The 12,149-nt window shown below is 40.9% G+C and overlaps 1 protein-coding gene across 1 annotated transcript; it reads right to left on the bottom strand.

The window, feature by feature from the left end:
• Positions 1–594: 594 nt before the first annotated feature.
• Positions 595–2,615, bottom strand: LOC139469541 (lengsin-like). The gene is made up of 2 exons (XM_071251734.1): positions 2,483–2,615; positions 595–1,703 (listed from the first exon to the last, which is right to left on the bottom strand). The coding sequence occupies exons 1-2, from the start codon at positions 2,613–2,615 to the stop codon at positions 595–597; spliced, it is 1,242 nt and encodes a 413-aa protein (XP_071107835.1).
• Between the last annotated feature and the right edge of the window lie 9,534 nt (positions 2,616–12,149).

The following is a 12,149-nucleotide window of genomic DNA, read 5'->3' as shown; positions in this document are numbered from 1 at the left end:
TCTTTTGGTATGACGAGGCCGGGGTTCGAACCCACGACCTTCCACTCTCCTGGCAGACGTTTTATCCACTAAACCATGGAGGCGGTACCAGCGACATAGACCCCCAGGATGAGATATTATCCTGCTATTGACGTACAATAATGTGCAAGCGGCCCTTTGGTCATAAATCCAGTAAACATGTAGTTCTAAAATCTTTAAAAATTGTAAGTGATCTTATTTTATTCTTCTAAAAGTCAACTTTTCAAAGTTTTTGACGTCATGCTAAGTTCTATTAGAATATCTCCAATACCTTTAAAATGTCCTGTTATCTTGCTGACATATATAGCTATTCCAGTCAATATTTCAGATACTACATGTAGCTCTGTCAATAAATCTAAGAATAATGATACCCTCTTTTTGACAAATGACACAAAACCACTCAGCAATGATTTCGTATACATTTGTGGTTTGATTACAATTATAATATTCCTTTTGTCACCACAGTCGTCGATCATTTGATACACATTTGTTTGAATATATACTCGTATTTGACATGTAGACACACTTGGGGACGAAAACGAGCTTCCTCATGTTGTAGACGGTGATGCTCCTATGCTAAACAACATTAGATTCAATGTCTGTCTTAATGGTACACACAAACCATTCAATAAATTCTTTTCCGAGGCTATTTACCATATCCGTATCTCCCTGAAGCTCCTTAATAGCCTCTGACAGAGTACATGGAAGGGCACAAGAAGATGATTGATCTACAGGCGGACATTCCAGCTTCTTTACAATCCCATCAAGACCTGCAGCTATGGTTGCCGCCAGAGTGATGTAGGGGTTGCTCATTCCACTAGGAATGCGATTTTCCAGATATGTTCCAGTTTCCAAAGACTTGACTTTGAAGCAAGCAGCGCCTATATCATTGCTCCAGAAGATAAGCCCAGGACGATCCGGTTCGTGCAAGCGATCGTAACAGTTGGCAGTTGGGCACCAGAGGGCAGTCAGAGCTTTGGCATGTTTCATCAGTCCCCCCAACCAGTGTTTCCCCAAAGTGCTAAGACCATGTAGTCCATCGGGATTGTGGAAGATATTGATGCCCTTGGAAAGAGACCATAGAGAATGGTTGAAGTGCATACCAACTGTTCCGCTTTCTTGCTTGGCGTCGAAACTGATTCTATAACTTTTCTTATCCCCCATTTCTAGAATTCCATTCTTTAGGACAACACAAGAATCAGCACTTTTGATATCATCATACGGCCTTATTACCATTTCTATAGAACTTCCCGCATATTCAGAATGAAAAGAATCTATATCAACCCCTGCTTGGGACATATGCTTATCAAAGTAAAAGAGGAAGTCGCTGTGCTTGCTGACGAACCTTTGACTCCCGTAGCCTTTTTGCAGAGATAATGTATTATCAACTTTTGTCAGTGTAAACTCAAGTTCGAATCCAGAAAAAAAACTATATCCACTATTGGTCAACCTTTCTAGTTGCTGTCTAGCAACGTATCGAGGACATGCTTGATGTGCCGACCCGTCCTTTAACCAATAGCTCTCGCAGATAACCTCGGCTACCAAGACATTATCTATTCCAGACCAGGACACATAATACAATGTGTTGAGGTCAGGGCGTGCATAGACCTTCGGCTGCCTGCCATCCTTTAGCAAAGGTGATGGAATGATTGTATCTTCATTGTTGAGGTCGAAGGATAAGGCAACTGAAAGAAGTAGCTTGCGATAAAAACACGTCTGGAGCATGGTCAAAACAAGGTCAAAAGAGAACGTATATATTTAGCCCCACTACTCACTACACATGCCAAATGTGATGGCATTTTGAACAAGAACGAATGAGTAATGGACATTAGCAGACTTTTAAATGTGGGTGGCGTGGCGGCAAACGACCGGAAAAACGTAAATGAACTGAAAGGACTACATGTATTTAGATGCCACTATATTGTTGTGGACATTTAATACAGCCTGTCGCTTCTGAACGCCATGACATCTAAACCCAGAAGGGAGCACCCTCCAAGATATACGTGTCCTCTCTGCTGGCTTCCTTGTTAAATAAAAAAATATCGAATGGAGGTGGTAAAGAAATAAAGTCGGATGTTTTTGAAAATCTGAAATCTGATTAGCTAAAGAACCGCATCCTTCGTTTAGAAATCAAAGTTCGCTCAGGGTTCATCTGACACGATCTTCTATGGAGGTATCATCAGATCTCCACTCTGTGAGATGAGAGTAAAGATCTAATTTTAATGAGATTGCACATTCATCCCTCTATGATTAATGCGAAATGTCATCCATGTACAAGTGGTTGAAGCAAAACGGACAGAACCGAAACCTTTGTGGCGGGCAATAATATGTGGCGGTAGATCTTGCAATTCCTTACTTCTCGATAATACGTTATTTGATCTGATTATCGATCATAATACTAGCATTTTGTAAATATTTTGATATATATACTTCCATTTACTGCTGTAATAATTAGTGGTTTTACCTGCGAAAAGTGTGACCCCCATCTTCAAATATCGCTTCACGTGTCTTGCGGGTACAACTCTTCCTCTTGATCTTCCGTGCATATCAGCAACAGAGAAGCGGACATAGTCGTACTTGTTGATGTGATCAGACATTCTGACTCAATGATGATTGTTGAAGAATCTCATTGCTATCACGTGGCCCCATCACTTGTCATTTACATCTGGGCAAAATTTTTATTATGTGTCATATATATACGAGTAAATGAATGCCATTGTAACACAGCTGGACTGTTATTGACTTTGCTAATATCAGCGTAAAGCCCCGTTAACCCATAAGCGAATGCACAAATATTCATTTTATTGAAATTAATACTGATTTTGAAGGCAATAAACCCCCTTCCATTCCTTTCTGATTATGCATCTCGTATCAAAATATACACGAAGAAAAAAGTTAAGCACACCCCTATTTCTAAACCATGACAAATGGCAAAGAATCATGGCACGGGATGACTCACCACAGGAGCTGGGCGATACCAATGTCATCGGATAGAACAAACATTTGACAACAAATAAAGAAGATATTGGTGAGTTGTGATTGAAATTTACAAACAAAAACATCATGGTAACACAGGTACTGTTTTTGACCTTAGACAATACCTAAAAAATGTATGGAGCTGCAAGATTAAGTAAACGAGCTACGTTTGATGTTTCATGTGAAAATGTTCCTTAAAGTCTCTACATGACAGGACAGGTGAAATAGATCAATGGCGGTTATAACTACCACGTGCCCAGATGACACATTACAACCTACGTCTCATGCCTCCAGTCAGACGTTGGATGTGTTGATGGGTCAACAACAACCACTCCTGATGCAATGCTGCTTCCAATTGACGTAAATCGTGTACAGGAGGATCTCGTGCCTGTATGCACCGCCCCAGAATATCCCAAATATGTTCAAGGGGGTTCAAATCTGGGCTCATTCCTGGCCAGGGTAGATTCGTTATTGCATTGGCCCTCATGTAATTAATAGCCACTCCCTGCTACAAGACACGCCAAAACTCTCCGGCGCACAGAAAATGTCAGTCGTCTGATGACTTGACGTGAGATGCGTCGGTTGGCTAAATAACTGGAGGATGTGGTTGATGTCGGAAACAACAATTCATGACATGCAATGGGTGTTCTATGGGGGACATGTCTGGGGAGCTGCAGGCCACGGCAACACGTTGACGTTGTTGGATGTAAGGACGTTCTGTACGATCGGGCTGTATGGAGTCAGGTGTTGTCATGTTTGTCAATGCTTGTCACGTGGCAGCTATTATAGAAAAGGTTGGACAATCGTACGAAGATTGTCATCCATGTAACGCTGGGCTGTCAAATTTCCGTTAATGATGACCAGTGGTGTCACCTCCTGCCCACAAATTCCTCCCCACACCATTACACCCCATCCACCATACGGCACGACCTCCTGAACGCAACATGCCGCCGTTTGCTCTCCCCTTCGGCAGCGGTAAACACGTCTGCCCTGTCTGTCTTTAACGTTGCATCAGTTTAGTTACAGCAGAAACAACAAAATGTTCTAGCATTGTGGGCATGGCATTGGTAACTCCCATCTGTATCATACCAAGGGCCCATTCGCATTTTCGGATGTCAGTCGTGGCATTTGTGTGGTAAATCTTTTCGGCGTGCATGTCTGACATGTCGAATGTATAATTTTTTTACCCTTATTACACGTTTCGGCTGTCTTCAAATCTTATTAGAATCTTGTTTCGACGTTGTTTTATTTAAACTGGCTATTCTCTGGTAACAAATGTTATATTTGGGATAACACTTTCTTAGTAAAGTACAGATTTTGTACTTTTGGGGGGTTGAGTCCCGTCCCAAATGATATCCCAAATATAACATTTGTTACATTTGACCACTTTCTAGATGGCATTGTGTATTCATATTCTCTGGTGTTGATGTTTTATTTTGGATTCTTTACTTGGAACAATGTACAATGTCTTGAACAAGATAACAGCAAAGCTAAGTAACAGCGAGTTACTTAGTGAGATGAAAGCCCAAAGCTATGCATATCCTAGACGTTAACCACGGGTGCTGACTGGAAAGTCAGATTTTCTGTTTCCCGCTGATATCGTACTTTGTTGGCTTATTATAAACCATTACAGGTGAACATACAGTTTTACCAATCTGATATAATGTACGGATTGCAGCCCCCATTTTAGTTGCTGTCCCTGACGGAATCTCCCTTGCACACTGATTTGGTTCAACGACCACGATGCTTATTAAGAACCACGCATACCAAGACATACCAGAAATTGAAAACGTAGGCGAAACTTAATACTACTCACGAGGTAAGCACACAATAATGACGGTACCAGGTGTTACTGGTCATGTCTCATAACTTGTAAAACAATCTCAACATCATACCTGGTATTGAATAGATTACATTATCAGTATTAATACACCCTCCATTATCAAGTGTATTACACACTTCAGTGTCTATCCCTCACATAAACTGAGGATTGCCTTTTCACATTAGTTCCGCAAAATTACGACAGATGGTCATTTATGGGGTAATATCGCTTCTTGACGCTTGTTATTCTCTTCAAAATGTTTTGTTATTAGATGAAAATTTCTCTTTTTATATTTGTAATAAACAAAATTTTGAAATTTTAACTTAACAGAAAACACTCAGACCACGAAAATGAACAGTTCAGAGGTGGTCGTAAAACCTATAAAGGATGACATCTCCATTGAAGAACACAAATAGAAATGTTAGATCCTGAATCCGTGATATTATCCACGTCGTGTTTTTCGCCCGTAGCACAAAATCACTTTTAAATTGATCGCCAAACTCGAATGTCCACGGGCTGCGTCAGACTCGGTTGCTAAAAACAGTGACGACATATGTTTTATGACGACGTCCTGAGCAGTGCCTCTTCGGTGTGGTCCGGCCTTGAAAAAAACTACATTTCCAGCAAAGATTGATTTTATAACAGTGATTGAGCATGACATGCATCAACCAAGTCGGCGAGCCTGACAACCCGATCTCGTTGGTCGCCTTTTACAGCAAGCATGGGTTGCTGAAAACAAATTCTAACCCGGATCTTCATGGGTGAAAAGGGGCCGGTAATTTAAACATGTACATACCTGTACAGAGGAGAACTCTTGATTTAAACAAACGATTGCATTAAAACACACTTGAGACAACCGATTACAGTAAAACACACTGGACACAACCGATTGCAGTAAAACACCCTGGAAACAAGCGATTACAGTAAAACACGCTGGAATAAACCGATTACAGTAAAACACGCTGGAAGCAAGGGATTACAGTAAAACACGCTGGAAACAACTGATTACAGTAAAACACCCTGGAAACAAGCGATTACAGTAAAACACGCTGGAAACAACTGATTACAGTAAAACACGCTGGAAACAAGCGATTACAGTAAAACACGCTGGAAACAACTGATTACAGTAAAACACGCTGGAAACAACCGATTACAGTAAAACACGCTGGAAACGACTCTGCATTAAAACACGCTGGAAACGACACTGCATTAAAACACGCTGGAAACGACACTGCTTTAAAACAACGGTGGAAGAGATATCGCATTAAAAACCCTGAACGAAACATGACATAAAAACATGCTGGATGTAAAAATGTAATCAATAGATTCGATGTGCTTCCTGCCTTATTTTGTCTTGGACTTTAGAAACCGTCAAAGACGAATAACATTAAACATTATAAGTCTTAATCATTTTATATTAAAAATGGAACTTGTTTTGCCTGTATCATTTTTGCACAGAGGTCATGTACGATAAATGAAACCATTAGACTTGCAAGTTTGCCAGAATGCCAGACTATTATTATATAATAATGCGAAAATCTATTTTGTGTCAAGAAAAGAAACTGTTCAACGACCAATTATCCGTTTGTTGATGGTAATCTGCGTTTTAAGGGTTCACGGATACAGGACTATGGCATAGGTGTTTTCTAATACATACAATAATTTCATCATGTTTTCTAACACGTTTCTTACACCAAAGGTTGCTTTGAAGTATCGAGGTGTGTTCGTGTGTGGAGGATCTCTGCTGCAAGGTTCCTCAAACAAGTGGTATATTATGGAATACTGTAAGGGACATTCTCGCGATCTCGCATTCTCGCGATCTCGACCTTTGGAAACGAGGTAAATATGCCAAAAACACGAGAATGCGAGATCGCGAGAACGCGAGATTTGGCCAAAATCTCGCGTTCTCGCGATCTCGCATTCTCGTGTTTTTGGTACATAGCCATTTTTGTCAAAAGTCGACAACGCGAGAATGCGACATTTGAACATAATGCAAAATCTCGCAATCTCGCAATCTCGACTTGTCAAATTAGGCCACAAAAACACGAAATCGCGAGAACGCGAGAATGCGACATTTCATTTTCTCGCGATCTCGCGTTCTCGTGTTCTCGCGTTTTAGACGCTGTCCGTGCGCATGTGTAATATCATAAGGTCAAGCGCATGCGCACGTTAGTAGTCCTATGGTCATGCTTCTTTCATGCTCTTCATTCTCCAAGTAGCATTTCGCAAACTTATGACTTGAGCTTGGAAATGCTATGTAATTTACATACACAAAGTCTGAGTCATCTCCCGTGGTTACAGTTTCCTATGTACTTTATAATAAAACCCTCAACATACTCAATATATTTTACAAAAGAAATTGTGTGCATGAATGTCCAATGATAGTGAAAATATTAATGTGTCTGAAAGCTGGAAACAAAACTATTACCGTCAGTGAGTGAGTAATATTGCTTAAAGTCGCATCAGCAGTACTACAGTTACAGAAATAATCACAACCCAGTGAGTTTCTCCATGAGGCAATTTTATACACGGCTAGCATATTCATGAAAGGCAAAATTCTCATAGACCAATTTGTAATACAAAATTAACTTTCATATTTTCATATTGTAACCGGGGATTGTGATGGAAAATACAATTTCAAACATAGACTTCGGGTGTGAGTGTTTATTGCCAGAGTAGATAATGACATCCTTTAATGTACAAAACAATAACATTATAAAGACAATACTGCATAGGTTTCATTCATTCGTTACATATAAACATACGTCTATATTCTGTACATAAACATGAACTTACTAATCAATGATATACAAAATCATTATATTAACCCTATAATGAACAAACAATTCATCAAGGGCGATAACTCGATCCCGACATCACTCATAAGATACAATATAAACCTGGTCCATGTTGTAAAACACACTTAACATTATAAATACAATTACCATTTTCTTGAAACTGCTGTATTTATTCAGTAACTCACATATATTTGGCACGATACACTATTTACAATTCATATTTCGAGACACGACAAACATGTAAATTACCCATATCCAGTGGGTGACACTGGGATGTTTATCGTCTTCATGCAACCGCCTTTACATCGAAAATGAGTGTCTATATAGAGCAAGCTGACGGTCTCTTCCATCTCACAATTAACGTCATCAAACTCTCTGCGATATTAAATTACATGATCACAATCAAATCATCAGAAATGAGGTCATGATTAATCGTATAACACACCCCGCTTCGTTCTTCAATGATTTTAGCGATTAAACGTGTGGTCATCTATAGAGTAAGTGAGAGAGTTGGGTTTAACACCGCTTTAAACAGTATTCCAGTTACATCACAACGTGTCAGCTTAATATGAGAGGAAAGCCCGAAGTGATGCAGGTCTCAGACGTTTACATCTTCGATGAAGCCCACGAGAACGGCGAACCGGGATTCGAACCCACAATCATAGGTTCCGGGCGTGCCCAACTGACGCAACTCTGCACAGAGAATCGCGGCGCCTCAGACGACTGGGCCACCCTAACGAGTGTTGATATATTTGATGTCAGACCGCCGTCATATAGCTGGAATATTGCTGAGTGCGGCGTTAACAACAAACAAACAAACAAAATCTTTCTGAAAAATACCTTTAGGCATCCATGCTGGTTATTTGACTGTTAGTTGTTAGACAATATTTGTCAAATTCAGTCAGTTCACAGGCAAGAAACGGAGAGTGTTCTTGACTTTATTATGTTACCAGTCTACATAAAATTTCTGTATAATCAAAAGACTTGGAACATTTGCATTCTGACATTGTCAAAAGTCACGTGATTTTGAGCAGCCATTTTGAAATAAACTTCATTAATTTGCAAAGCACAAATTTCTATGAACGTTGTGGTTCATCCCGTCGTTTTGATGTTAAAAGACACGAGCGTGAGATTTTATTCATCATCCAACATCATTCTTCCAACGTTTTCAGTTTGCAGACAGTAATAAGATTTTGGATACAATGGTTCGTGCGCACCTCAGTTCACTCCGCTGCACGCGAGTTTACCGTGAGTGAGTGAGTTTGGTTTTACGCCGCTTTTAGCAATATTCCACCAATATCACGGCGGAGGACACTATAAATGGTCTTCAAACATTGTACCCATGTCGGGAATCGAAACCGGGTCTTCGGCGTGACGTGCGAATGCTTTAACACTAGGCTACCCCACCGCCCCGAGTTTACCGTGACGAATTACCTTACAAAATAGTTACATTTAACTGTATAGACAATAAGCACAAAAACACGAGAACGCGAGATTGCGACACTTGACCAATGTCGCAATCTCGCGTTCTCGCGTTCTCGTGTTTTTGTGCTAATTGCCTATACAGTTATATGTAACTATTTTCAAAAACACGAGAACGCGAGAACGCGAGATCGCGACACTTGACCAATGTCGCAATCTCGCGTTCTCGTGTTTTTGTGCTAATTGCCTAGTATACAGTTATATGTAACTCTTTTCAAAAACACGAGAACGCGAGAACGCGAGATCGCGACACTTGACCAATGTCGCAATCTCGCGTTCTCGCGATCTCGTGTTTTTGTGCTAATTGCCTATACAGTTATATGTAACTATTTTCAAAAACACGACAACGCGAGAACGCGAGATCGCGACACTTGACCAATGTCGCAATCTCGCGTTCTCGCGTTCTCGTGTTTTTGTGCTAAATGCCTATACAGTTATATGTAACTATTTTCAAAAACACGAGAACGCGAGAACGCGAGATCGCGACACTTGACCAATGTCGCAATCTCGCGTTCTCGCGATCTCGTGTTTTTGTGCTAATTGCCTATACAGTTATATGTAACTATTTTCAAAAACACGAGAACGCGAGAACGCGAGATCGCGACACTTGACCAATGTCGCAATCTCGCGTTCTCGCGATCTCGTGTTTTTGTGCTAATTGCCTAGTATACAGTTATATGTAACTATTTTCAAAAACACGAGAACGCGAGAACGCGAGATCGCGACACTTGACCAATGTCGCAATCTCGCGTTCTCGCGTTCTCGTGTTTTTGTGCTAATTGCCTAGTATACAGTTATATGTAACTATTTTCAAAAACACGAGAACGCGAGAACGCGAGATCGCGACACTTGACCAATGTCGCAATCTCGCGTTCTCGCGATCTTGTGTTTTTGTGCTAATTGCCTATACAGTTATATGTAACTATTTTCAAAAACACGAGAACGCGAGAACGCGAGATCGCGACACTTGACCAATGTCGCAATCTCGCGTTCTCGCGATCTCGTGTTTTTGTGCTAATTGCCTAGTATACAGTTATATGTAACTATTTTCAAAAACACGAGAACGCGAGAACGCGAGATCGCGACACTTGACCAATGTCGCAATCTCGCGTTCTCGCGTTCTCGTGTTTTTGTGCTAATTGCCTATACAGTTATATGTAACTATTTTCAAAAACACGAGAACGCGAGAACGCGAGATCGCGACACTTGACCAATGTCGCAATCTCGCGTTCTCGCGATCTCGTGTTTTTGTGCTAATTGCCTAGTATACAGTTATATGTAACTCTTTTCAAAAACACAAGAACGCGAGAACGCGAGATCGCGACACTTGACCAATGTCGCAATCTCGCGTTCTCGCGATCTCGTGTTTTTGTGCTAATTGCCTAGTATACAGTTATATGTAACTATTTTCAAAAACACGAGAACGCGAGATCGCGACACTTGACCAATGTCGCAATCTCGCGTTCTCGCGTTCTCGTGTTTTTGTGCTAAATGCCTATACAGTTATATGTAACTATTTTCAAAAACACGAGAACGCGAGAACGCGAGATCGCGACACTTGACCAATGTCGCAATCTCGCGTTCTCGCGATCTTGTGTTTTTGTGCTAATTGCCTATACAGTTATATGTAACTATTTTCAAAAACACGAGAACGCGAGAACGCGAGATCGCGACACTTGACCAATGTCGCAATCTCGCGTTCTCGCGTTCTCGTGTTTTTGTGCTAATTGCCTATACAGTTATATGTAACTATTTTCAAAAACACGAGAACGCGAGAACGCGAGATCGCGACACTTGACCAATGTCGCAATCTCGCGTTCTCGCGATCTCGTGTTTTTGTGCTAAATGCCTATACAGTTATATGTAACTATTTTCAAAAACACGAGAACGCGAGAACGCGAGATCGCGACACTTGACCAATGTCGCAATCTCGCGTTCTCGCGATCTCGTGTTTTTGTGCTAATTGCCTAGTATACAGTTATATGTAACTATTTTCAAAAACACGACAACGCGAGAACGCGAGATCGCGACACTTGACCAATGTCGCAATCTCGCGTTCTCGCGTTCTCGTGTTTTTGTGCTAAATGCCTATACAGTTATATGTAACTATTTTCAAAAACACGAGAACGCGAGAACGCGAGATCGCGACACTTGACCAATGTCGCAATCTCGCGTTCTCGCGATCTTGTGTTTTTGTGCTAATTGCCTATACAGTTATATGTAACTATTTTCAAAAACACGAGAACGCGAGAACGCGAGATCGCGACACTTGACCAATGTCGCAATCTCGCGTTCTCGCGTTCTCGTGTTTTTGTGCTAAATGCCTATACAGTTATATGTAACGCTTTTCAAAAACACGAGAACGCGAGAACGCGAGATCGCGACACTTGACCAATGTCGCAATCTCGCGTTCTCGTGTTTTTGTTACTGTTTGCCTGTACAGTCATCTTGTGGCTCAGTCGTCTGAGTTGTCGCAATTCGTTGTGTAGAGTTGCGTCCCTTGGATGTGCCAGAAACCTACAATGGTAGGGGCATTGCCTAAAAGTCTGGCCGGGCCGGGCCAAGGCGGGCCAAAGTGTTACTGGCTAATTACTTCATTATCGGCGATCATACATACATATAATTGATGCAACATACAGACATGACATTAATGAACAATCACCAAACAAAAAAGTGCACCATAAATAAGTAATTCGGAGTTAATCACTTGAAAACCAGAAAGTGGAGCTGTGTGTAAGCGTCGCTGATCTTGGTAACATGTAAAAGAGCAATCGTTAAACGAAATAAGATTTGAAACGTATCAAATACTTCTAGCTATCGTGATACAAATTTCCATCTGTGAGCATAGCGTTTATATTTATAGGAACGTACTATATATAAGTAAATACCACTTTATGATGTCACTGATCGTCGTATTTAAAGCAGACACGTTGGTTAAAGTAGACCTCTTCTCCCTATACTCTCAACAGTCACACAAGTGTTCGGTCCGACTTGGCCCGGGCTGTCAAAATCAACTTAAACCTCACAGATGTATCTTCAAATGTGTTTACATC

The sequence above is a fragment of the Haliotis cracherodii genome, unplaced genomic scaffold (assembly GCF_022045235.1).
Source record: "Haliotis cracherodii isolate W230 unplaced genomic scaffold, xgHalCrac1.p SCAF_2, whole genome shotgun sequence".
NCBI classification, from domain to species: domain Eukaryota; kingdom Metazoa; phylum Mollusca; class Gastropoda; order Lepetellida; family Haliotidae; genus Haliotis; species Haliotis cracherodii.
The sequence above is the reverse complement of the archived record's forward strand: the minus strand, read 5'-3'. Positions and strand labels throughout refer to the sequence as shown.

Excerpts from the sequence above, each read along its gene's own strand:
- LOC139469541 (XM_071251734.1), bottom strand. The coding sequence starts at position 2,615 with ATGTCTGATCACATCAACAAGTACGACTATGTCCGCTTCTCTGTTGCT. Across the intron at positions 1,704-2,482 it reads GGGGGTCACACTTTTCGCAG|TTGCCTTATCCTTCGACCTC; the intron begins GTAAAACCACTA and ends TACTTCTTTCAG.